This window comes from Miniopterus schreibersii, assembly GCF_964146895.1.
Source record: "Miniopterus schreibersii genome assembly, chromosome: 16".
NCBI classification, from domain to species: Eukaryota; Metazoa; Chordata; class Mammalia; order Chiroptera; family Miniopteridae; genus Miniopterus; species Miniopterus schreibersii.
This window is the reverse complement of record NC_138116.1, coordinates 18405137-18431640: the sequence shown is the minus strand read 5'-3', so window position 1 is coordinate 18431640 and position 26504 is coordinate 18405137. Positions and strand designations below refer to the sequence as shown.

At 53.8% G+C, this 26504-nt stretch overlaps 1 protein-coding gene across 1 annotated transcript; it reads right to left on the bottom strand.

Annotated features, from left to right (window-relative positions):
* Positions 1–1160: 1160 nt before the first annotated feature.
* PPP1R9B (protein phosphatase 1 regulatory subunit 9B) lies at positions 1161–17510 on the bottom strand. Its single transcript, XM_081160932.1, has 10 exons — positions 16005–17510; positions 11907–12039; positions 10547–10667; positions 8364–8468; positions 7192–7327; positions 6450–6602; positions 6286–6339; positions 3376–3605; positions 2941–3037; positions 1161–2733 (listed from the first exon to the last, which is right to left on the bottom strand). Exons 1-10 carry the CDS (start codon positions 17376–17378, stop codon positions 2680–2682), a joined length of 2457 nt encoding a protein of 818 aa, XP_081017058.1. The 5' UTR covers positions 17379–17510; the 3' UTR covers positions 1161–2679.
* Between the last annotated feature and the right edge of the window lie 8994 nt (positions 17511–26504).

The window sequence follows — 26504 nt, the reverse complement described above, 5'->3', positions numbered from 1 at the left end:
TGACCTTGTAGTTTGGTGGCCTCCAATCCTGGGATTCAGCCACCTGGATGTCTTCCCAGAAATGTTCCAAGAATGATCCACTTGGAGAAGATACCTTGAGAGGCATGGTCATCACCCCTGGGTTCCCAGTGACGCTCAGGTGGGTGGCAGGACTGGACAGGTCCTATATGGCCCTGAGGTGTAGAACTAGGATGTTTGAGAGGAAGGTATGAGAAGCCAGAATTTAGCTTGACATGAGTGAGACTTGTGTGACAGAGCCATCCACAAGGGTCTTCAGGAGTTGCCTGCCACTGAGAGTTCTTATAGAGGACACTCATCTCAGGTGTTGTCATAGACCCACCAAGGTGACCTTGAGGGACCCTGATGTTGGAACTTCCATTCCTTAGGGCAAAGGGGAATATGAGAATCTCCTTGGGGGGGTCAGGCCACTGACCACAAGTACCTTGTGCTTAAGTTCTCACACATATACACACCAGCACCCAGAGGAAGAAGAGGCTGCTGTTAGGAATCACAAGTCTTGGCCCACTTCTCCCTGCTCTCACCTCTTTGGGACTTCACCAAAGTTTGTCCCTGGAACCCTGGCATCTGGACTCCCAGACCCATTCATATTAGAGCTGGTGAGTTAGCAACCAGACCTGCTGGCATAGAAGCAGGGGGCTTAGACTGTTTAAGGCCTCTCCAGCGGGCCCCCAGAGGGATTCTTTAGGATCTTGGGGACAAAATGGCTCTGACATGTCACCTCCCATCCCCACTGCCACCTCCTGGAAACCTTAGATTTTTCAGGGTGCCATGTGAGAGTACGGGCTGGGTATCCCCACCAGGCTTGAGAATTTCTCCAGGGAGGGACTTGGGGTTCACCCTGCCATATCTAACCCATCCTGGAATTTCATCAGGGGCCTTGTAAAAAGAATGGGATGCACCCAAGAAACTCTCTAGAAACCCCAGCTTTGCCCAATTGGAATGGATAAAAAAAGCATAGGTGTTAATGGGGGCAACGGTAGCAGAGAGGGAGTGCTCGGGGACCGGGAACAGGGTATTTCCTTAGAAAGATCCTCAGGAACCGAGCAGCACTGGTGGTGCGAGGGGACCACTGGGCACAGACTGGCATCCCTGCCCTTCCCTCCACCCGCCTCCCGCGAGTCAAAAAACCAGGCAGCGAGGCTCTGGGGGCTGCGTTTATGGGGACAACCTGACAGAGGGCATGGTCCGTACAAAACCGGGAACAATACATACATATATATATTATATACAGAGACGCAGTCCTGCAGAGGGCGGGGCAAGGACCGCCAACCGCCAGAGAAACCGGAAGCGCCCGCGGCGCCACCCACCTGGCCCCGCCCCCTCCGTCTGCGGGGGCGAAGGAGGTGAAGTGCGCGGCCCGGCGCTGGGACAGCCAGCTCTTTCGGGGGGTAGAGAAACGTCTGGGGGCGGGAAGGGGGTTAGGAAGAAATACTGATCGATGGCATGGTCTATTTATAGGGGACGGGGAGAAGCCAAAAGGGTTGGGACGGAGGTTGTCTGTTAAAAATGAACAAAAATCCAGGCTAGGGTAGGGGCATCAGGAAGGGGCAAAATGAGATGGATTCTGAAAGGGGAGGCGGACCTGTGTGTGGGGGGGGTCCTCACCTCCCTTGGTCCAAGCCCCAATTTGGGGTTAAAGTGAGGAAATGAGTCAATTTCACTTAGAAAGCAGGCTGTCAGTAGGGCAGCCTTGGTCTCCAAAAAGTTTAGTAGTAAAATGTTGCCCTCCAGTCAAAACATTGGAAGGGTGTGGGTGTGGGTAGGGTGAGGCTGAATCTCTGGTGTTAGTACAAGGCTTCCATGTGTGGTCCAGGGCAGGGCCTGGCTCTCAGTAAGAAATGTTTCTCTTGCCTAAGACCAGGGTCTCTGCAGCCAGCCCCACTAAGCCGATCTCCTCTCCTTGGCCAGGAAACTGGATCTCAGAGAGGCCACAGAACTGTTCCAGGAAGAGGTTATGGCTATTTGGCACCAGGGAAGGGCAGGTGGGAGGCACAAGGAGAAACTAAGGGCTACTGCCCCCCTTTTCCTACTCTTACTCCCCTTTTCTTGAAGGATACATGAGAAATCAGTGCAGGGCCAGGCCCAGCCTCCAGGCTCTGGGGTGGACTCTCTCCCCCTGGGAGGGGAGACAGGGATGGGAGGAGGTGTGGAGGCATCCCCTTCCAGCAGGAGGATCAGAATGAAACAGAGACAGCACAATGATGGGGTAGGGGGAAGGGCCAAGAAGGTAGAAATCTCAAGTCAAGGAGCCTCGTGGGCAGGGAGCAGCCTCCAGGTGGTGAAATGCTGGGAGAGCCCCCAGCCCCATTCCAGTCCAGAGACAAAGGCTGGAGGTTATAAAGTCTGGCAGTTTGTTCTGCAGTTCCTTGTGTCCATCCACCACCCAGGCCAGCTCTCGGCATCCCTTGGCCTCTGTGCCTCAGCCCCATGAAGTAAGAAGGAGGCCATCCTTCCAGCCACCTGTCTGCCCGGGGCCACCATAATGGGGCCTGTGATATGGGCCCTCTGGTCCCTGAAGCTGGGGGAGGTAGGGCAGAGGGGTGGGGGAGTTGGGGCACCTGTCCCCAGGCTGGTAGAGGGAGGGATGAAATATTGAGGACAGGGGAGGGAGGACAATGGGAGGGGATTAATTATTGTCTGGTCAAGGAAAGATTCCTGTTAAGTAGAATTGGAATTCCTCAGTGTTTGCAGGTTTCCTTCCAGTTCTGAGATCTGGAAAACAAAGGGGAGAGGAGGTCAGGCCTGGGTACCAGGCATGGGCCCTGTCCCTTCTGTCCCATTGGTGGGTATATGACCCTGAGCTCTCAGCCAGCAGCATGACTCCCCCTCTCCCCTCCAGGATCCAGAGTGGGTGTCAGATGGGGGCTTACCTGCTGCTCCCTCCATAAGGCCCTGCCCCTAGGGCACCCCTGGGCCTACCTTGTCCAGGAGCTTGTCCATCTCCTCCTTCCTAGCCAGCTCCGACTCCTCCAGAACCCGGCGCTGTGCGGTCTCCTTTTTCAGGAACTCGATCTCCCTGGCAATCAGCAGAGACAGACGGTGGGTAAGGGTGTGTAGCCTGGCTTCCATCCAGGAAGGATCCTCAACCCTATCCTTAGCTCTAACTGGACAACTCTGCCCTCTCCCTGTTCTCAGGTCAGGGAGGCCGAGGTGTTCCCATAGTCCCTGGGGTCTGGTCGTGCTGGCTCTGGTGCCTGGTCATTCTGGGCCCAGGTACCCCCAACACAGGCTCTCCAACTTCTGTGCTCCTCGCCTCCCTACTCAGCTGGGAATGGGGAGTGACTGCCACAAAGGCCCCTCTGTCCTCCCTGGGTCCAGGTCCCCCTCCCCCCCGCTGGCCCCCTGGCCACATACTTCTGCTGGTAGTCCTTGATGAGGCGCTTGGCCTTGCTGTACTTGCGCTCCAGGGCCTGGTACTGGGCCTGGGTCTCCCGCAGGTGCTCATCCACAGCTTGGCACAGACTCTGGGCCTCACCCCAGTAGCCCTCCAGCTTCTCCATGCGCTCCTTGTTCTCCTCCACACTCTGCTCCAGCTGGGCCTTCTCCACCCGCCACCGCCCCTTCTCCTGCTCCAGGCTCTGCAGCTGAGAGAGGAAGGAATGTCCCTGGGTTGGTGGGGGCCAGAGGGAGCCCAGGAGCATCCCCATCCTGCACTGGTGTCAAAGCCTCTGGATGATTCTGTGGATGTGGTGCCCACTGCCCCCCAACTACTAACTCTTACTTGGCTGAGCCTGAGACCTGGGAAGAGGTGGGACCTCAGCCTCAGAGCTCCCAGCGAGTCCCTGACACTGTACCACACTCCTAAAAGGCAGGAGGCTGGGTTAGGCACTGATTAGCTCTGTGACTTGGGGCAAGGCAACTTCTGTCTTAAGTCTTAGTCCTCTGATCTGTAATACGGGACTGATTCCTGCCTTGCCATGCTCACAAAGGTGTCAGTGAGGTGGTAGATGGGAAAGAGCTGGGCAGGTAAAGGTCACCACTGCCCTCTGTCCCCTCTCTGCACCTATGGCCCTACTGACCAGTTCCTGCTTCTGTGGCTTCTTGAACAATCCTGGCTCCTCTCCCAGCTGCCAGGCTATGCCAGTGAGGACCTCCCAGCCCCAACAGCTCAGTCCTGGAGCCTCTGTTCTCTCTCTCACCTCCCACACCCCATTTGTGCACTCAGAGCTCTGAGTCCTGAGCTCCAGCCCAACATCACTTCCAACTCCTCATAGGCACCATGCCCCAAATCTGACCCCCACCCATGCAAACTTATTCCTCCTTTCCTGTCTAGCCCACTCTGTTAAAGGTGCCACCATCTCACTGCCACTCCAGCGCTCAGCCTGAAGCCCCTACCTGATCCTCCAACCTGTTGGTTGCAAACGCCACACTTGTTCTCTATGCCCCAGCCATGTAGGCCTTCCTGCAGATCCTCAGGTTTGCCAGGTTCCCTCCTGGCACATAGCATTTGCCAGTGCTGTTACCTCTGCCTGGAGTGTTCCCATCTCCCCTGCTCCTTGCATCATCATTTCCCACTAGCTCACTCTTGGGTTCTCTGCTCAGTCGCTTCCCCAGAGAAGTCTCCTGTGAGTACCTCCAACAGCACAGTCCTCCCCACCCCCAACCCATTATCAGGTCCTGCTGCTCTAGGAGCTCAGTAACCCTGTCCTCTCCTACAAAGCCACATGTCAGTCTGTAACGATACAGTCATTGGTGTGCAGACTTTAAGCTGCACGAGGGCAAGAATCAAATCTACTTTTGCCTATCACAGGGACTGGAATAGTGCCGGGCACCTAGAAGGCACCCAATAGATGTTTATTGACTGAAAGCATGAACAGACCTTACTTCCCCTGCCCCTTCATGCTCTGCATCCACCCAGGAACATGGCCTGTCATCTCGACCTCAGAAATGCAGCTCCAACCCAACTTCCCCTTCTATAACCTCTGCCATACTCTGGGCAGCCCTGGCCCGCACCTGCCTCTAAATCCGCTCGCCTCCTGGCTCACCTACCTTGTGTCCTCCCACTTCATAGGCAGTGTGACCTTCCCCCTTATGTGACCACAGGTCCAAGGCTGGAGTCCTTAGAGGGAAATCAGGACACTGCAGCTCCAGCCCACCCTGGCAGTCCAGCTCTGCTCCTGCCTCTCCCCCATAGGAACTGCTGCTACAGCCCACGGCCTCCGCCCAAAGCCAGCCTCCAAGCTCCAACTTGTTTTCTGCCAGTGATGCTTTTCTGCTGCTTCAGTCATCTAAACCCTGCCCTCCCCCACGGCTCAGCTCCACTCTCCTCTCTCCATGCACAGTGGGTGTAAACCCACATGTGGGCGTGCACACACGTGTACCTGGGTGTACCATATCCACGTGGCTCTGTACCCCTGCCTCTCCCCACCACACTGGAAGCCCCACAGGAGTTAGGACTCCTAATGTCTGGGTCCAGCAGGGGCCCAATATAAGTTTTTAATATGAAGCCTGTGCATCTCCATGCCTGTGAGCGTTAGCACCCAATAGGCTTGTGTGGGTGTCTATGCATGGTGCATATGTGTGATTCTGTATGTCACGTGTGTCACCATTTGGAAGCGTCAGCATCAGCACCTCTGTTAGAAGGCACATGTCCTGTGACACTTTCGCGATGGCCATGCCTATGCATCTTACATCAGAGCAAGACAGAGGGGTCTACTACCCAGGGCAATGCGCTTGGGTGTAATACCATGGGAAGCATGGGCCCAGCATCTCTGTGTTCTATCTGTATAGAGAAGGTGTCTGGTGAATGGCCCCGGGTACTATGTGCCTGGGCTCTAGGTTGGCATGTGCCTTTGTGTATCTCTGGGCAGTTTGCATCTATCACTGGCCCTATATGTAGAGGACACATGTGGGACATGGACATGAAGACATCTAGAGCACATGAAATGTGTGTGCTTCAGTGTAATAGCTAATTGTGCAACCTTTTATTGAGCACCTATGATGTGTCAGACACTGCACTAAGGACCTTCCATATATCATCTCACTTAATCCTCACAATGATCCTATGGTGTTGGCACTATTATTACCCCATTTTATATTTCCTCACCTATAAAATGAGGCACAGAGCAGCAAGTGTATGGTGGAGCAGACAGGTCCAGAGCTCGAGCTCCTTACACGACCCTCCCCTGCCTAAGAATAGCTTGCTCTATACATGCTTTTGGGTAGTGGGTGGTAGGCAAGTGTCAGTGTGCAGGTGTGAGGGTGGGGGATCATCCTTCCAGCCCTCAGACCCTGTTCCTCCCCCCTCCACACCCCTCCTCTCACCTTTCTTTTCAGCTGCTGGATCTCAGCCTCAGTCACAGCATGCTTGATCTGGAGCTGTAGGGGAGAGGGGCAAGTGCTCAGCTTCGGCCAGGGTAGGCAGTGCTGCAGGGCAGGACCCTGGCTTGCTTTTGCCCTCCACCACCCCAGGGACCCCTTCCTCCCACCTCCTTGAACTTGTGCACCAGCTTCTCGGGCTCCATGTCCACAGGGGACAAGGCATCCTCGTTCTCTGCCAACTCGAACACCTCAATGGCCATCTCGCCACCTGGGAACGTGGGGCTCAGCTCCTCATCCTCGTCAGTGGCATACTCTCCGGTCTGCAAAGGAGACAGGAGGCCGTGCACTCTGCCCATCCCAGCTTCCCTCAGCCTGACAACCGGGGCTTAGATTGGCAATAGTCTGCCCATGTAAAACTGGGGCTACTTACGGGGTTTGGTTCATGTCACCCCCATCAGACTGGGGGCCATACCAGGATCATTGTTTGTGTCTTCCCCTGAAGGCATGGGTAATTCCCCCGTAAGACTGAGACCCCTGAAGCCATAGCCTGTGCTCTCCCCGTCACACTATGCACCCCCTGAGGTCTGGAGCTGTCTCCTTCCTCAGATTATGTCCCCTGAGGTTAAGGGCTATGCCGTCCTCTCAGAGTGGGGGCTCTTGGAAGAACTATATTTTCCTTGTAGGACCAGGACGGCTCTCTGAAGAAAGAGGGTGTGACTCCTCCTTCGGGGTTCCTGGAGGAAAGGGTCTGCATCACCTCCCTCAGACTGGGGGCTATCCTAGGAGAGGGAATGGTGCTCTGGGCTTCTTCACAAGGCCTGGGAAAGGGGCAGAGGCAGAGGATGTCTGTAAAGCTCCATCCAGCCACCAGGGGGCGGTGATGCTCGCAGCCAGGGCAGGAATCCCTACCTCCTCATCATCCTCCCCATACTGGGCGTATCTCTGCTCCATCATCTCCCGCTGCCATCGCTCCTGTTCCAGGGTCTGCTGAATTAGCTGAGCCACCTCGCTCTGCTCGCCAGGCCGCTCCCGGCCAATCATAAACCTGCGGGGGCACGGGTGTTATTCCCTTTGCCTCTGCCCTCAGCTGGGTAATGCCACCATCCTCCCCGCTGGTGCTCCTCTCTCCACACCCAGGTCCTCCCAGGGGAGGTGAAATGAGAGGGCTGAGTCCAGAGGCTGCAGAATGTTAATAATGAATAGGGGAGCTGGGGGCCCTTATTGGGTTTCCTTCCCAGGAGAGGCAAAGACCCACTAGCCCTCCTGGCCAGTTTTGGGGGAGGGGTGACGTCAGCCAAACTTCAGGCTGAGTTGTAGGGGACATGAGTTTAGGAGCTGCCAGTGTAGGGCTCTGACCCCACCATGTGGGAGAAAACAAAGCAGGGGATGGCACAGATGAATCACTCCGGCAGGGCAGGGACTGTGTAGGGGTATCTTGTACAAGCTCCAAGGCCCTGAGCTTCAGGAAGGGGCGGGATGATGGTGATTGGAGATTAGGATGGAGAGGAAACAGTGGAACTTCCAGGCACCAGCCCCTCCTCTCCGTGGCCACCCACATCCTGTTTCTCTCTACCACCCTTTCCTGGGGGCAGTGCCCCTCTTGGAGAGGGCAGGGAGTGGTCCCTAAATGTTTTTGCCAAAGAGGGACACAGGAAGCATCTACACAACCCCTTAATTGACAGGCCCAGGGAGGAAAGCGCTTCCAGGATTACACAGAGCAGGTGAGGAGGAAGGGACCCCAGTTTGCATGGCATTCCCCCTGTACATCTTGGTTCTTCAATGAATGAGTCAGGACAGGCAGGGGGAAGAATGAGCCCATGAGGCCAGTTTGGAGCTGCAGTGGAGAGTGGGCCTTGAGGCCCAAGTGCTGGTGGCGGTCAAGGGCTCAGGACAGGAAGGGAGGCTTGAGACAAGGGATATGGGCACAACAATTCCTTTGGGCAGGGACACAGTGGGACCTCCTCTATACACTGGGCCACACAGAACCTTAACTGTGTGTGGGCAAATGGGGAGAGTGGCTAGATGAAGCTGAGCCTCCTGCCTGCTCCCACTCCCCACCCACCCCACCCTCATGCCCTCACCGCACTCGGCCCTTGGTGTTCCGGAGCACGGAGGCTGCAAAGCTCTGGGTCACTCCCACCAGACTGGTTCCATCCACCTCCACCAGGAGATCGTTCACCTGGATCCTAGAGGAGGTGACATTGATTAGGGGGGTCATGAGGGGAACTGTGGAACTGAGGTAGAGATGGCCCCCTTCCCATCAGAAGCTTGAGGCTTAGTCCCCACAGGGACGTGGTACTTTGTCTACCTGCATAAAACGCATGAAGCCTGAGGATCAGATATCAGCCAGACCCACCAGTGTAGGGGCAGTGAGACCTGGGCAAGCAAACATAGGTGTCCAGAACCAGTAGTGGGGGAAGCTCTCGTCTCATGATAATCACACCCTTGTCCCCTCCTGCATCACACCTGACAGAGCAGTGTGACATCCACAGAGATCATAACCACCATGCGCACTGGCAAGGCCCACAGCTTTCTTACACATACAAGTCTGCACAGACCTGGTCTGAAGATTTCCTTCCAAATGTTTGAGATCTGCTGCACACACTCATATTCACACCCTGTCCCACTGGGTCGCTTCACCCTGACAGTTGCACAGCCCCCAACATGGTCCAGCTGTGGCACCGGAAGCCCTGTTCTCCACACAAGGAGAGAGATGGAGGTGGTCCAGCCTGGCCTGCTGAGCGGCATGGAGTGAGCAGACCCTTGGTCCCCTCCTTCTTCCACTCCCACCACCCTTGGAGCTCCTGGCCTTCGCTCAGGACTCCCGTGCAGAAGTGGAGGACACAGCCTATTGTAAACACTTCACCCCCACATGCCTCACATGTGGGCATGAGCTTATGGACACAACTCTCTCACATGCACACACAAGCCCCGACCAGGTGACTCTGGGAAGGGTTCTGTAAAGTCCCAATGAGGGGGGTAAGTGAAAAAGCAGGCCCAGCCAGGCGTGGCTCAGCGGTTGAGCGTCAACCTAGGATCCAGGCAATCGGGGTTTAATTCCTGGTTAGGGCACATGCCTGGGTTGTGAGCTCGATCAATGACTCATCATTGATATTTCTATCTCTCTCTCTCCCTCTCTCTGAAATCAATAAAGATATATATATTTTTTTTTTTAAAAGAAAAAGCAGGGGCTCTCATCTTCCTTTTCTCTGCCCCCCCCATGCCACCTGGGCTGCAGCAGGCAGAAGCCCCCTGAATGAAGAAACCCCACCTCTAGTAACATGACCCCAAAGTCATCCTGCCCTCACAGGGATACCCACTCATCTCTGTCACATGGAAGGGGTCTGCATTTGGAGGTACCACCACAAGGCATCCCTGATGTCAACCTCTAACTTACAGGGGTGCCCCAAAGCCCCTCCTACTTCCCTGCTGCAATACCCATACAGTGGAGCTGTCCACAGAGGGGTCATTGGGCTTCCCAGGACTCCAGGAGGCCTTCCCAGAACCTTCTGACCCACATATCTCCTCCAGCCTCAGATGTCAAAACACAGGCACACATGTGCACACACATACAAGGAGCAGTTTCCTCTCTAGGCACACCCCCACCAGCCTTTCTAGCCACACCATACACTTTGTTCTTTAGGCTCCCACCATAACTGCCTGCTTTTGGTGCACTGCCTGGAACCTCCTTCACGTAATACTCCTTTAGCCTAGCTAACTTCTGCACATCCTTCAGGTCTCAGCTCCAATGTCACTTCCTCCAAAAAAACTTCCCTGATGCCCAGAAAGGTCAAGCCCTCCTTTTTATGCCTTCATGGCACCCTGAATTTTCCCTCCCTTTCACCGTTTTGTGTCCACTTAAATGTCTGCCTTACCACACCATGTGTTTCGCAAGGGCAAGGTCCTCATCACTGACTCCCCAGGGCCTGCCACCAGCCCTAGGACAGAGTTAGGGACTAGATATTTACTGAATGGAGAATGCTTAAATATACACCACTCCACCAGGTACATAGCCTCCATGCTCATGCTCTCCCTACCACGGCTCAACACACACCCAAAAACCCAAAACCGGCCCCAGTCTTCAGCACCCCCTAGAATGCAAGTGCCATGAGAGAGGAGGTCCCACCTATCTTGTTCACTGCTGTAGCCTCAGGCCTAGACCAGCACCTGGCACAGTATTGCTCTAGGAACATCTGAGCCCCACACAGGTAGTAGCCCATCGCACCCTACAGATGATGGCTGGTGGGGAAGGGAGAGGTGGTACCTGCCATCCCGATGGGCTGCGCCGCCCTCAGTCACAGTTTTGACGAAGATGCCCAGCTTCTCCAGGCCCATGTCTGCCCCAGCCCCCATGCCGATGATGCTGATGCCGAGTCCCTCGGAGTCTGTGGAGCAGAGAGAGGTGAGATGGGGGGGCATGGAGAAGGGGAGGACAAGAAGCTCTAGTTCAGGGTTTGCAGGGGACAGAGTGAGATGCCCTCACCCCCACGCTGGGGCATGGCCCTACCTCAGAAACAGTCCCTATGCTTAGGAGTTTTCCATAATTGGGGAAGGGACACGGTTTTGTCTATCCCCCCTTTGGCAAGTCAACTAGGATTCTCTTGGGTGATTCCCTGACCTTTGTCCACCCACAGAACTGATGGGCAGCAGGGCCTGCTAAGGTGACCCACATGGGTGGGCCAAAGACTACTGTGTGTGCAGATGAGGGTATGTGGAGGAATGGGGATGGAGGGGGGTCACAGCAATGGGCTCAATCTTCTTCAAGCTGTCTCATCCACACTCACAGCCTCAATGACCAAAGACTTCCCACTCTTCTCTCCCTTGAAGCCCCCTCCCTGACATCTAAACTCATGGTATTCCCCCACAAACAGACTCTTCCTGTCTGCCACTCCCTCATGGGACCTGGGAGTCACCTGGACTCCTCCCTCCCTTTCACAGCCTCTGTCCAAGCCAAACAACCGCTCAACCCTGCCGATTCTAACTCCCCAGGATCTCTCAAGTCCACCTACTTCCCGCATGGCCATCATCTTGTCCACACCACTAGTCTTAGGACCATTCTCCACAGATCACAGCCTGGAGTGGTCTTTCTAGAATACCTTTCCCACACCTTGCAAAGACTTCCAGTGCACCTTAGAAAAAAGAGTGTCCTTCACATGGTCTCCAAGGCCTTGCTTGTACACCCTTCTTCCCCTCACTGTACAAACCCAGCCAAGCCTGTATTCTCTCTTTCACGCACACTCCCCCGAACTCCTCCTCTTCAAAGCTCAACTCAAGTATCACTTCCTTGGGGAACCTCCCAGCCCCCGAGTCTGGTCAGGTCTACTGTAAAATGCTGTTATTTTGGCCCCTCCTGTCCCTCCCCAGCACCTATTACAGCCCATAAAGACATAGTTAGATGTGACTATTCCATCAATATCTGCCGCCCCCATAGTTCTAGCCAACACACAGCCCAGGACAGCTCATACAGTGCCCTCAGGAACCTGGCAACTGAAGGAGCACACAGAACTGCTGGTGGGAGCTTGAGGCTAGACTGGAGTCCATGTGGCTGTGGGGTGCTGACAGGGGCCCAGGGCAGAAGCTGGCACCAGAAAGGAGACACACATGGCCTGGCCCTGGCCTCTCACCTTTCTCCAGCTCCACAGGGAACAGCTCCAACCTCTCCACCCGCTTCTCCAGTTCATACTCCGCAGAGGCCGCCATGGGATCCACGTCCTCGTTGCGCCGATCGTAGTCCTCGTTTGAGTAGGTGCTGAACACCTGGGGAGGGGACCACTTGTCAGGGGGAAAGAGCAGAACTGGCTTGGGGAGGCCAAGAGGGCAGGTTGTGCCACCCAATGATGCTCCCCTCCTGCCACAGCCTCCTCCACCCTCCAGTCAGGTCGAGATAAGGCCTCCCCCAGCCCCTCGATAACCCCAGCTTGGACTGAAGGCCCTTCTAGTTCTGGAGCCCATGGGGCAAGATATAAAGGGACGTAGCCTTGTCCAACGCACACCATTATTCTCTTCTACAACCCTGATGGCATAAGCATGGCCCTCTGTATAAGGAAAGGAAGGGCCATGCTGGAGAAACTCAGACTCGGGAACCCAGGTCCCCAGGCCAGAGGAAGACAGACAGACGGGCGAATAGCAAGTGAGAGGTGAGGGAGAGTCAGACCTAGGTGAGGGTAGACACAGACATAGACAATCACAGAGGGCAGGATAGCAGAAGGAAAAGGCTAAGCAGGAGAGGGAAAGAGGAGGAGGGGAGAAAGAATGGAGATGCTGGAGGGTGCCAGATGGGGAGAGAGGAGGGAGGGGGTGTGAGACACAGAGAGGGGGAGGGGAGCAGGAGAAACAGGGATGGAGAGGACCCAGCTGACTTGAACCTGAAGTTGAGGCCGGGGTGAGGAAGGGATGCAGGAAGGACAACCTCTGTCCTCATGGAGGAAGGGCAGGCCTCCGCCTGAGTCACCCCTCAGATGGTAGGAGAGGGAGAGAACACCTACGGCCTTGCCTGCATGGCCAGGCCTCAGTCTCCCTCGAGGACCACAGCTCTCTGAGGGTGGACCCTATCACCAGTGCACCAGGCCCTGGTGAGACAAGGATATGGGGGAAGTGGCAGCCTCTCTGACACTGTCTACAGTGAACCCAGCTTTCATGGTGGCCCCAAGGCGAGATCTGCCTTGTTGTCCCCTGTGCCCCTCTGCTGTCTTCCTTTGCCCATGTCTCTCACCAAAAAGAGGGATTCCCCAGCCTGACCCTTCTCCAAGGAACAGAGAAGATAGGGCAGGGACTGTGTGGGAGAGCCTAATTCTGGGCCCAGGCAGGGGAGCCCCCAGTGGGAGGTTAATGAGCACCATTTGGGGTACCATGACTTGTTCCTGCTTGCTTCCACAACGGGTTGACACCACTTGGAGCTAAGTGGGGGTGAGAAAGGATGGGAGTAGCTCTGTCAGATGGCTGGAGTGGGGCACTGTCACCTCCGAGGTCCCCCACCAGGGCCCCCTCTCCTCCAGGATAAGGTCCCATGAACACACGGCAGGCAGCAGCACTCTTGTGCCCCAGCTTTAGTTTGGGTTCCTCTGTCCTTTCTCCCCACCCCAGAGGCTCACTCCCAGGATAAGGTTCACAGGATTAGAAGCACAGTTGGGGGAGGGGAGCTATGTAGCCACTTAACTCATTGCCCTCAATTTCACAGCATCCAAGAAACTCAAGCTCAGGCCCTTAAAGCTCATCATCAATTGTGCAGCAGGCAGTTGGACTGCCCTCCTGACAACTGGCCAACAGCCTCCAAGCCCCCTGGAAGGAGGGTGACCCAGTCTGCACATGGTACAAGATGCCAGGTCCGCTACCCTGTGTTAGCCAGTGGTAAAGCAGGGCCCAGCTGGGCTCTGGTGGGTGGGTCACCTGTGACTTTGTCCCCATTGCACACATGTCTCAGCCTAGGACAGGAGCTGGTATGAGCCTAGACCTGGCAAACTGGCTTTGGCCCACTTTTGCATCTGAGTCAGGGTCCCTTCATCACTCAGTCTTTGTGGTAGCCTGGGTCACCAAACCCTCCCCCCCATGCACATGTGCCCGTGTGTGTGCACACACACAGTGACCACCTAAACACCCTCACAGCCTGTCCTGGGTTTTGCCCTTATCGTCTTTTCTCAGTCTGTTAAATCCTGCCCCCTGCAGGAAACTCAGGCCCCAGGCTCAGAGATCCCAGACCACCCCTCACATTGCCCACCATGATGTGACCAGAGCATCAGAGAGCCCTGGGCCAAGTCTTCCGCCCCAAGTGACAATCTGGAATTAGGATCTCTGTCCTCAGCAGAAGCCTCCAAAAAGGCAATAACTGGGTCATCAGCGGGACACAAGGCCCTGGACTTAGTATCAATGCAGGGTGGAGGCAGGGAAAGGGGAAAAAATGGGGACTGCTGCCGAGGGCAGGGAGGAGGAAGTCCCCAAGGTCAAAAGTCAGACACAATAAGGCAGGACCACATGACACACTGGCTGCCACACTCAAGCCAGCAACAGTCACCAGGGAGTCAGGGAGCACTGCTCCAAATCATGCGCTATTTTTTACCCAAAAATCAGGGTAAGGTGTCAAATATAGACAGTAAGAGGCCCAGGACTGAAAGACAAAATTCCACCTCTGAGGGGATCAGGTGGCTCAGAGAGCTGGTGGTGGTGGTGGGGTCCTGACTTCTTCAGTGGTGCCCCCCTTCCTTAGCATCCCAAGAAACACCATAATCCTCAGTTCCCTCTAGGATCTCATTGCTTTGGGAGGAGTGAAGGGTTGGAAAAAGACTTGTAAGGTCGCAGCTGGGGAATGGAAGGGGCTGGCCTGGTGGGACCTATCAGGCCTCTTGATGAGAGGGACAAAGATTATGATACTCTGGCAAGTGAGAGGAAGTTGGGCCAGCTTCAGTGTCTATGAGTTGTTATGGAAACAGAGCAAACAGATGACTAGGGAGGGGTAGAGGCAGGGTCCAGGCTAAGGAAAGTCCAGGGACCTGGCAGCCCCATGCAGGGGACCTCATAACTGAACCAGGGGTAGTCAGAAAGGGCCATCTAGGCCGAATGTACCAGTCAAAAGTGGAGGGTAGAAGAAAATGGGGGGAGGTGTAGCCTGAGGTTCTTCAGTCTCCCCAGGGAATGCCCCCCCCCCCCCCCAGCACTGTTCTGAGGATCTCAGGGCATTGACACAATCTACAAAGCAATCACCAAGAGTGGTGGTGGGAATGGGAGGGGGCAAGCTGAAACCCTAAAAAAGGAGCAGATCCCATCCCTCTTTCAGGGCTCTCAGAGAATGTGGCAAGAGCATTTGGGGCCTGCCAAGGCCATGGGAGTCTGTTGTATTAAGCAGTCAAGAGCAAAGGCATGCAGGGAGCTGCCAGGTCCCCTGGGGGGGGGGGGGGTCTCAGCCTCACCACCTCCTCCCTGACTTGCTAAGGCCTAGCCCCCTCAAGGGCCACACAAAGTGCCTACTCCCTGTGGAACCCAACACTTCCCCCTGGCTCACACAGACCCCAAGAAACAGGGCCCTGGCACTGGCCTTCCCCCCATCCCCAGTCACATGACCCCAGTCCAGCTCACCCTCAAAGAACTGCTTCCCTCTTTCACTTCTGCAAAGTTGGTGTGGGGGCTATAGACAGGATGGAGGAAGAGCTAGGGTCCCCTGCACCTTAGTTTTGGGAAGTTCCTGGCTCCTCCCTCCCACATCCTATACTGCTCCTATATAAGGGGAACACAACGGGTGTTCTGAGCTCCCCTGACCCCCTCCTGCCCAGACTGGGGTAAGGACCAATGTGGAGAGGCTCTCCTGTGGACACACACAAACACAGACAGACAGATACACACACACACACACACACACACACACCTTCCCACCACCTAAGCCTTTGCCTCTGGTACCTCTGGAGGAAGAATGTATGGGAATGGAAGGGAAAGCAGGTGCCCTAGGACCCCTGTGGGGGCAGGGCGGGTGTGGCGTGAGCCCTGGGCGGGGCAGCAGACCGAGGATCTGGAGGGCAGGTCGGGACAGGCCACCTCTCTCTAAGGCCTGAAAATTGTCCCCTTCTGACAAACAGCTGGAACTCCCCCCACCCCACACACACCTCAGGGTGGTAACTTCTGGGAAGGGGGCTGAGTGGCGGGGGCTGACTCTGCCTGCCAAACTCCACGGTCGAGGTGGGGGCGACAGCGTGCACGTGGCAGAAACGGCGCGGGGGCGGGGAGGGGGGCTCACTTACTTGGATCGGCGCTGTGCTGAAATGGATCTTTCGGCTTGGGGCCGGGTCTTCTTCCTCCGATAGCCCAGGGATCTCTACGCACCCCGACTCGGGCTCATAGGGGGGCTCCCCATCCTCCTCGTCGTCTTCATCGTCCTCCTCCAGGGCACTGCCCCCAGAGTCCTCCCCCAGCCCACTGTAGGCGCTCACGTCCACCAAGTCTGCCTCGGAGAAGTCCTCCTTCTTGGACTCATCCGCCTCCTCCGGGGCCACATCCGGGGCCCGGCCATTGCCCACCCCTCTCTCAGGCGCCACCGCGGCCGCCGCCTCTTCCTCGGGGATTGCTTGGGCTTTCTGCTCTTCGGGTGCGGGGCTGGCTGTGGTTGCCAAGGTGCTGCCATTCTCCAAGGCCGCGTGGACCGTCACCTCCGCCTGGATCACCTCCCCAGGCGCAGCCTCGGCCTCCGACTCCCCACTCTCCTCCACCTCCACCGGCTTAATCTTGCGCACCTCCCGGGGCTTGGGGGGCGGCCGGGCGGGGGCCACTCGGTGCTGCGGGGGCTGCTGCCCCCCGGGGCCGCGCTCTCTCTCGGCTGGGGCATCCCCCGACGGGGCGGTAGGTGGAGGCGGCGGCTGGAACACCCGGGACCGCTTACTGACCAGCTTCGAGTTGACCTGGGGAGCCCCGGCGGCCGCGGCCCTGGGGAGCCCGGGCCCGCGGTGGAGGCCGGTCCTCGAGTCGGCCTTCTCAAAGACGGCGCTGAGCTGGCTGACCGTCGGCGACACGGCGTCGGCGTCCAGCTTGTCCAGAGCCTCGGTGCTGCCGTTAAAGCGCACCACGACGTCCAGCTTCCGGTCCTGCAGGCCGGCGCGCTCCTGCCTCAGCAGCCGCCGCGCCGCCGCCTCCTTGTCGCCGCCCGCGGCCGCCGAGACGCTCCGTTCAAACAGCTTCCGCGTCTCCTGCAGCCGGGACGGCGGGTGCGGCGGCGGCGCGGGCTGCGCGGAGGGCGCGGGCTTGGAGTCGAAGCGGCTCACGCGCTCGGACACGCTGGTGCCCAGCTTGAGCAGGGCGCTGTGGTCCACGTTCTCGTTCAGGCTGCTGGCCCTTGGTAGCGACAGGCGCACGCCGCGCTCAGGCACCCGCGGGGCCTCGGTGGGGCCCGCGCCGCCGCTCGCCTCGCCCGGCGGCCCCGCCGTTGTGCCCATCTGCAGGAACATACTTTTGATGCGGTGGACGTTGGAGCCATATTTCTTGTGGTGGGCTGCCTTGGGTGCCTCGTCGGGCCCGGGCGCGTCGGGCGGCTTCAGCGCCTGGATGCCCGCCTCATAGGCGCTGCGGTGCGGGGAGGCGCTCCGGAGGGGACCTCCGGGCCCCCGCGGCTCCGTCTTCATCATGATGGGGGGAGCCGGGTTCGCATGCCCCCGCTTCCCGCTCCCCCCCTCCAACAGGCGGCTGGCCAAGTCGAAACCACCGCCCCCTCCCCCCGAGAAAAGAAACCCCGAAAGGCCTTTTATAGGCTCCCCCCAAAACCAAGCTGCCAAAGACAGTTAAGGCCGCTTTAAAAAAAAAAAGGGGGGGGGAGAAAAAAATCTCCGAGCGCCCTGTGTGGGTCGCCTCCCCCAATCAAGCTGCCAAAGACATCCAGCCCCTCCGCCAAAGCCCGAGCGGCCTGGTCCGGTCGCCCCCAACCAAATTAGAAGCGGCGGCGGAGCCGGTGGGACCGCGCGCCCTGCCCGCGAAGCAGCGGCAAAGGCGCCGGTTCACATCGTCCGAGGCGGTGTCAGCGGGGCTGGCAGCCTGGGCGCCCCCCACCCTGGCCAGGGACCTTGGCTCTCGGGGGGCCCGGCACCCCGGCGTCCATGGCTGCTCGGCCGGCCCCGGCCGCTCTGCCGCCGCGCCACCCTCCCTCCCTCCCTCCCCCCCGTGCCCCGAGCCTCGGTCTTTCTCGGGCTCTGCCGGAGCCGCGGCTGCCAGAGACCGAGCGGCTGCCCTTCTCGCCGCCGCCGCTGGGGAACTGGCACCTCTGGGTCCTAGAGGGATGGGATTTCCGGGGCCGGCGTCTGTGAGCCCTCCCCTTCCCCTCCACCCAAATGTATCCCCTCCCGGTCCCTCGCCGACAGCATTCCGCTGACCCCAGACACTGGCCAGTCCTCTTCAACGCTTCCATCTGAACTTCTGACTGCTGCTTATAACAGCCCACATTACCGCACCCCCACTATATATTGCAGGGAGGCAATCCAAACACAGTGGTCTCAGTGCCGCCCCTTTCCAACCCAAAAGTGAAGGGAGATTAGTGGGAAGGAGCAAAGGATTATGTCCTTCATGGTCTTTGATCTCCCTAGCATGGTTCAAGGCCATCAGCATCAAAGTCACTCTGGGATTTTTAAATTTTTTAAATTTCAGATATGGGGGCCCTCCCCAAACTTTGTGAAGCAGAATCTCAGCAGCCTGCCCCTGGAATCTGCATTTTAACAATTTCCCACCGGGAACCTTTTGCACCCACTCTCTAAGATGTGAAACCTTGGCCCCGTGTTGCTGGCCTTGTGCTGAGGAGGAAGGGGGCTGGAGAACAGAAATGGTTCTCACCCAAGCTGGCCTTTTCCCTTGGGAAGTTGAAGAGGTTGTCCTATCACCTGCCTGCTCTGCACCCAGGCTGGAAGGGAGGGAGCAGATCCCTGTCTTCATGCCCCTTCTGGGGCATCTTGCCTTTCAAAGAGAAAGAAGTTTTGGAGGAACAATTCTGGAGGCCTGGGGCCAAAGTTTCACTAGTGAGAACTCTAGGTTGGGTCTCTGCTCTAAGGGATCCTGGCCACTGTGTGCAAGTGTGTGCAGGGAGGAAGGGTGAAGGGTGGCAGTGACCTACACATCCTCTGTCTTGGCACCCCAGAAAGCTGTTTCGATACTCTCCCCACCCCCCGTGTACACAAGGGGCCTAAGGTTGCCCTCGACTCCTCCCCAGCTTCCGGGGCCTGGGAGTGGACGTCCACCCTCTAACCCTGACAGGTCCAGATGCACTGCTTCACTCCACAGATCCCAGAAAATGGCGAATATTGTGGACCCTAGGACCCAGGGAACAACTCAGGCACAAAGCCTCCCCCCACTCCCAGCTGCTTCCTGCATCTCAGGCCTTCCTGCGGCCTCTGCCTCCTCCCCCGCCCTCCTCCCTTCCATCCTCTTCCTCTTCTTCCCAATCTCCCACTCCCTTCCCAGTCCCCCCCCTTGCCTAGGAAGGGCGGTCAAAGGGAATCCTTCCACCCCTCCACTGTAGGTGTGTGTGTGGGTTTCGTGGGGTAGAAACCGGTTAGCACGTGTAAAAGAGCGTGGGGGATGGGGTGTGGGAAGCCGCCTGGGAACCGTGAATATTGGGACAGGGAGGGGCCAGGAACCACAAGACTGGATCCTGAGGCTGGCAAGCCTGAGACTAAGTGAGAGGGAAGACTTGGGTTCTGAGCTGGGACGGGAAATGAACCCAGACCTCAGGCTTTCCAAAGCCACCTGCCTCTGCCTTGCCCAGCTGGTCAGGAAACTTTCCCCTCCCCAGTTTTACACTTTGGCATGGGGCAGAGAGAAGAAGCCAACCTCAGTTTCCTCTCCCTCCTTTCAGGATCAAGCTTTGGGACTTGGGTTTCCAAGCACAAGTCTGGTGCTTGATGGCCCCCTCCTGCCCCCCAACCCCACTATGGAAGTGGGTGAGACAAATCTCACCTAGCTGGTGTTGAGGGTTTGGGCAGAGTGTCCTCAGAAACTCTGTGTGAATTGGAGGTCGAATGCCCCAGGGTGTTCTGCCCAGAATCTCCCACACCCTTTGGTGAGTCATCTTAACTGGTCCCAGCCCAAGGGGTTTGTGCCCACGCTTCTGGCCAGGTGGGAAAGACAGCTCCTAAGGGTGGGAGGAGGAGCTGAGAACCAGCATTCAGGCCCAGGGGCCCTAGGACCCCCAACAACATCTTCAGCAGCACCTTGGATTGAACTAGAATTCTTGGGATGCTTGGGTCTCCTTTGCCCTGGGACTTCCAAAAGTGAAACCCCTTTAAGGGCTCTGGGATGCAGGAGGGTGGAGCCAGCCCAGAGCTTGGATGACTGAGGCTAATCAGTGGGATTATTATTTCATGGGCTCCTGGTTAGCTCAATGACACCCCAGCCAGAATTCCCGAAGAAGTTTTATTGAGCAATAAGTGCTTTACCATCACTCCTTCCCTGGAGTCAGACACCAAGCCAGCAGGCCTGGGAGATTTATCTCCTTCATCCCCTCCCTGCCTGCTTGGGGCAGTACATTTTTGGCCAGGTCTCCCCATGCATGTGAGGATGAGGAGGATATTACTTTAGGGAGGGTTGTCATCCAAATGGGAGGGTTTAAATCTAATTTTTATTCCTAGGCTGTGATCCTCACCTGTGTCCTCCAGTCCAGTACCCCAGGATAATTTGGCCATTCTTTTTTTTTTCTTTTTCATTGTCCTTTGTGGAGGGGGCCTTGATGGTCAAGTTGCCTGGTGATCTTTGAATAAAAGTTCCTTCCTTACCTTTGCCCTGGAATAGAGGGTGGAGTGGTTCCCCAAGTTGACCCAGGAGCTAGGCTGTTAGAGTTCAAATCCTGGCTCTACTACTTACTAGCCGTGTGACCTTGGACAAGTCACTTAGCCCCTCTGTGGTCTGAGAGGATAAACAGGTGAAAGTGACTGGAACACAGAAGATCGGGTGTGTAGGAAGGAGATGTCTTTTACAGTCTTTGCTAAAAAGGCTGGAGGCTTCTATAGGGAGACATAATCCATCCCCAACTCTCCTTGACAAAGCCCCTCCCTGTTTTCCCACCAACCCCCAAATCTGATAAGGACCTTCATACCCCCTGTTCCTTGAGGCTTGCTAGTTTTAAACACTAGATGTAACTGTAAAGATGGGTGATGATGGCAGGGAGAGACTTGATTTGTGATAAGTACCAAACCCTCAGCACCCCGGGCTCAGGCCCTGGCTGGGTGCCAAGGCTGGCTTCTCTTCCCAGTCCTGGGACCTTGAGACTTAGCCTCTGAAAGGGGTGTTTCCCTGGCCAGATCAGATGAGAGGCTGGCCTTCAGCCCTTTTATGTTGAGCCAGTGGTTCCTGGCTCCTTTATCCGTTCTCCTCTGCTAAGGACTTGTTCTGCTATAAGAAGGCTGTAAAGGTGTATGTATATGTGTATGTGCTTTATGTACCCAACTCAAATCCAGGATGTCAGTGTTGGATGGCCTTTAATGGCCCTTGGCTGACCCCTTCCCAGGAGGAATGAGGAAGACTGAGATGTGGAAAGTGACTTATCCAGTTTTGGAGGAAAGAAACCAGGCTAGGGTTCAGAGGTCTCACTTGAGTCCTAACTCTACCCATTTGCTGGGTGATCTTGGACTAGTCATTTCTACTCTCGAAGCCCCTATTTTTTCAAAATGCTTAATTTGGGTGTCTGAGTGTGTCTCCTGAGCATGGGCGACCCTGGATCTCCCCCAAATCAGTGTGGAGCAGAGCAGAACGTGGGCTTTGAAACCGGATCATGTTCATTACAATCCCCAAGCTGCCACTTCCCAGTTAAGGGACTTCAAATTCCAAACTACCAAATTGAGATAATAAACTGACCTCATAGTGTTATGGGGATTAAGAGAGTTCAAAATGCATAAAGCATTGCGAACAGCTCCTGGCACAAAATAGGAGCTTGGTGTTGGCTGTTATTGATTGCTTGTGTATCTGAACACGCATGAATGCGTCTGCACGTGTGCTCATGTGTGGGGCGGTATGGCTGAAAATTGATCGGTGTTTGCCTCTTTCCATGAGTCTTCATGGGGCAGGCATGGGCCTCTGTTTCCTTGTAAGGTCTATTATAGGCAATTCTGCAATATATGCACCCCCTGCCTGCAGCGCCTCCAGATCTTTTGGAATCATCTTTTGAAGTGAAGGTGACCTCTCTTCCCTATCTTCCAAAGGGTTTTTCATTCCTGCTTCCTGGTTCCTTAGTCCCCCATTGCCCAGCAGGGAGAGGGGTTCCCTGGGGTTGTCCCACAGCTAGAAGATTGCCTTGTGTCCCTCTGTTCTGCCCCACTTTCTTTCACTCACCCTCCACACTTCACTCTAGTGCCACTGGGAAAGTTGGGATGCAACTTGGAGATCTAGGAGGGAGACCAAGAAGGAGGAATGTGTGTGTGTGTGTGTGTGTGTGTGTGTGTGTGTGTGTGTGTGTGTGTGTGTGTTGGGGGGCAGGGAAGGGGTGGGACATAGGAAAGATTTCTCCAAATCATCAGTTGCTTTAAAAGAAAGCCTATATTTAGCTGGGCTCACTGGGCCTGTAAATATGTATTTTGCAACCCAGACAGCCATAGCCGTGGGAGCTCCAGAGATATGCAGGGAGGTCAAAGAAGAAAAAAAAATAACCGGAAAGATTGGGCAATACATTTTGTCATCAGCAGATTCGAAGAATTCTTTCTGCTGCCTGCTCCAACTGCTAATAATACACATTCCTGAGTTTTGATGGTGGTTTCTATTTTTCATCTGCTCTCTGGATCCCCTGCAGTGGGTGCTGGAGGACACTATCTCTCAGAGTCACCTTCCTTCACCAGCCTTTGCCTCACCTGTCCTGGGTCAAGGGAAAGAGCATCTTGCCCCTGCCAGCTCCCCTCCTGACTGGCTCTGCCAGGCTCCGCCAGGTTGGCGTGGCGCCTGGCACAGGTGTAGCCTTGGTAAGGCCAGCTCTCCAGTCTCCCACACTCAACCCCTTGCACTTCACGTGGTCTTGGGGGTGAGCGGTGGAGGCACAAATCCTGCCACCTCAGGGCAGTGCTTCTTCACAGAATTCCTCTTTCCAAAAAAAGTTATTTATACTTATTATTTTTTTTACTCTTAGTTTGAAAAGTTCCTTTAAAAATAAGAAAAGTTCGGCCCTGGCCGGGTTTGCGCAGTGGTTAGAGCATCAGCCTGTGGACTGAAGGGTCCTGGGTTTGATTCCGCCCAAGGGCACGTACTTCAGTTGCAGGCTTGGTCCTTGGTCCTTGTCGGGGCATGTGCAGGAGACACAATAAATGTGTCTCTCTCACACTGATGTTTCTCTCTCTCTCCCCTCCTGCCCCTTACACTCTGAAAAGCAATGGAAAAATATCCTTGGGTGAAGATTAAAAAAAAAAAAAAAGAAATAAGAAAAGTTCAGGAATCATCTAACAAACCGAAGTTACAAATCTAGCATTGTGTCATTTTCCTTCAGGTCCTATCATATAAAAGAACTAGAATATGAGATGATGAGTGAGCCCCCCCCCAGTCCTGCTGCCCACCTACCCACTCTCACAAATTGGGAATGCATCCTTTGGAGCCCATACTTTCAAAATTATTATTATTATTTGTAAAATATACATAACACTTACTATTTTCACCACTTAAAGTGTACAGTTCATTGGCATTAAGTACATTTATACTGTTGCCCAGCTATTACTACCCTCCATCTCCAGAACTTTCTTCATCTTCCCAAATGAAACTCTGTACCCATTAAATAATAACTCCCCATGTGCCCATCCCCCAGCCCCTGGCAACCTCCATTTTACTTCCTGTCTCTATGAATTTGACTACTTTCAGTACCCCATATAAATGAAATCACACAGTATTTGACCTTTTGTATCTGGCTTATTTCACTTGGCATAATGTCTTCAAGGTTCATTCATATTGTAGCACGTGTCAGAATTTCCTTCCTTCTTAAGTCTAGCCATAATTTCATGTTTCCCCTACACATTTAAATATCCATAAAGCAATATAATGTTTTCTGTATTATTAAAATGTGTATAACAACCATCACACTGTGTATCATTTGTCTATTATTTTTTATTTTTGAGTAATTTATTTCAATAGAAATATTTCAGAAAACTGTACTTAAATTCACTTTAAGTCAGCGTATGCAAACACACTGAACATCTCACACTACATTTGCATATTAAACAGAAACAAATAGTGAGAGAGGAACCGCCCAGGTCACTCAAGGAGGTCATAGTGCAATCGAGTGCTTCAAGTGCTTCGTCATGAGTACCTCAAGTTCACTGGGATAGAGGCCAAAAATGGCTTGTTTTCCTGCATATAATCATCACTGGATACTTATCCCCACAGATGTTTATCTCCTTTAGATTACGTTGTAAATGAGTTCCCCACCCCCTCCCCACACGTCCACACTCCAGTAGGGTCCACACTCCAGTAGGTGATATCTTCAGGGGAAACGTAGTATTTCTTACCTGGTATCTAAAGCATGGCTAATATTTATGAAAATTTCTGTCTATTAAAAAAGAAAAAGCCTTCAATCCCAAAGTACTCCAATTATGTATTCCTTTAATCTCATCGTTACTTTGCAGTCCAAATGGCTAGAATCAAAATTTAAATTCTGCTAATAACTAACCCTCAAGGGCCAGTTAACTCTTCATGTGGCTTTATAGACTATGTCTACTTGCCCTGTCCAGCTTGGCTCAGTGGTTAGAGTGTTGGCCTGTGGACTGAAGGGTCTCGGGCTTGATTCCGGTCAAGGGCATGAACCTTGGTTGCAGGCTTGACCCACCACGTGGGAGGCAACCTGTGGATGTGTCTCTCTCATATCTATGTTTCTCTCGCCCTTCCACTTCCTCTGTAAAGCAATGGAAAAAAATATCCTTGGGTGAGGGTAATAATAACAATATAGACTATGCCTTTTTGCCTACTTTTATGTCTTTCCCCCCCCCCACAGGACATGTTTTTCACCGTGAAGCCACGTTGATACAATGTGACTGGTTCCTTCATTTCAACTTCCGTGTATTATTTCATCATGCGAATATACCACAATTTATAATTGTCACTTCCTCTACTGACAAGGATTTGGGTTGTTTCTATGTTTCGCTATTATAAGCAGGGCTGCAGTGAACACCCTTGTACTTGCCTGAACCATCTTTAGAGAATATACTAAGATGGCGTCTTGGTTCTGAGTGTCAAGTGAAGACAACAATGTTTAGAGGCAGAAGAACCTGAATGCCTCCTTAGTGTCTCTTTCCCAGGGGCCCCGCAGGAGGTCTCCCTTCCAGCCTCAGTGGACAGCATTGCATACGTGCCCACACCTAAACCAATCATTGCTCAGAGGAACTGAATTCTCATGTTATTTTTAAAAATCATGTTATTTAGACCAATCACTGTCCACCTGATGGGGCAGGCCCAGCCCCCCCGCAAAGCCCAGACCCCTGATTCCTGAATCACAATACGGTTTTATTAGCAAGGAAGAGGGGAGAAAGCCAGTGGGGTGGCACTCGAAAAGGTCTGCTTTCTTTATTGATTGGTAGGAGGACTTTATATCCTGGATACTATACCTTTACCTGTTTTATGTGCTGCTAACATTACCACCTACGCTGTCACTGTCTTTTAACTTTGTTTATAATGTCATTTTCATAGCAGAAAGCTTTTCTTCTTTTTTTTTTTTTGTTTTGTTGGTAATGTAGTAAAATAAATTGATCAGTCTCTTATGAGTTGTGTTTCTTGTCTAAGAAATCTTTTCCTACCCTGAGATCTCCTACATTTTCTTCTAATTATTTTAAAGTTTTATTTTTCACTTTTAGGTCTTTAATCCATCTGGAATTAATCTTTATGGATGGTGTGAAGATTTTTCATATGAAAAGCCAAATGTCACAACACTTTTTTATCGAATAGCTTATTCTCTCTCACTGAATTGCATTGCCACTGCCACCATAAATCAAATTCCCACACACACTTGGAACTGTTTCTGTGACTCTATTCTATTGATCTCTTTGTCTAGCCCTGTGCTGATACCACATTGTTTTAATTACCATCGCTCGGTATCTGCTAGGGACTTACTCTTTTTCAAAATTGTCTAGTCTCTTCCTGGTATTTGCTCTTTCATATGAATTTTAGAATCAGTTTGCCTTGCTCTCTGAAAAATCCTCTTGGAATATTTAGTAGACTTGCATTAAATCGATAGGTTAATATGGAGAAATTGTCTTCATGACATCTCTCCATCTCTCAATTTATTCCTTTTATAGCCTATAGTTTTTCTTCACAAATATCTTTAAATGTCTTTTCTACATTTTTTCTGGGTTTTGTACAATTTTAATTTTATTGTGAATGATTTCTTTTTAAAAAGATATAGTTTCAGGTAAATTATTGCTCATTACGGAATCACTGTTGAATTTTGTACTTTATTTGTATTGGAATGTTAATTTTTGTCCAGCAACCTTGCTGATCTCTCTTGCTCAATAACATGCCTGTAGAATCTCTTGGATTTTCTATATAAATAATAACATCTGCAAAAAATGTCAGAGATTTTGTTTCTTTTATTTTCTTAATTCTTCTATTACTGAGTGGTGGCTTCTAAAACTGACTTCTCCAGCTCTCAGGCTGCACCAGTAGACTGGCCCTGGGCAGCTATTGTCTTGCACTGTCAGCTATAAATAAAGACCCCTTACTTTCTCCAGAGCTTTACAGTTTACAAAGCACTTTTGCTTCCATTATCTCACCGCCCTTATTACCCTCCCTTTACAGAGAAGGAGTGTCTTGGCGGAAAG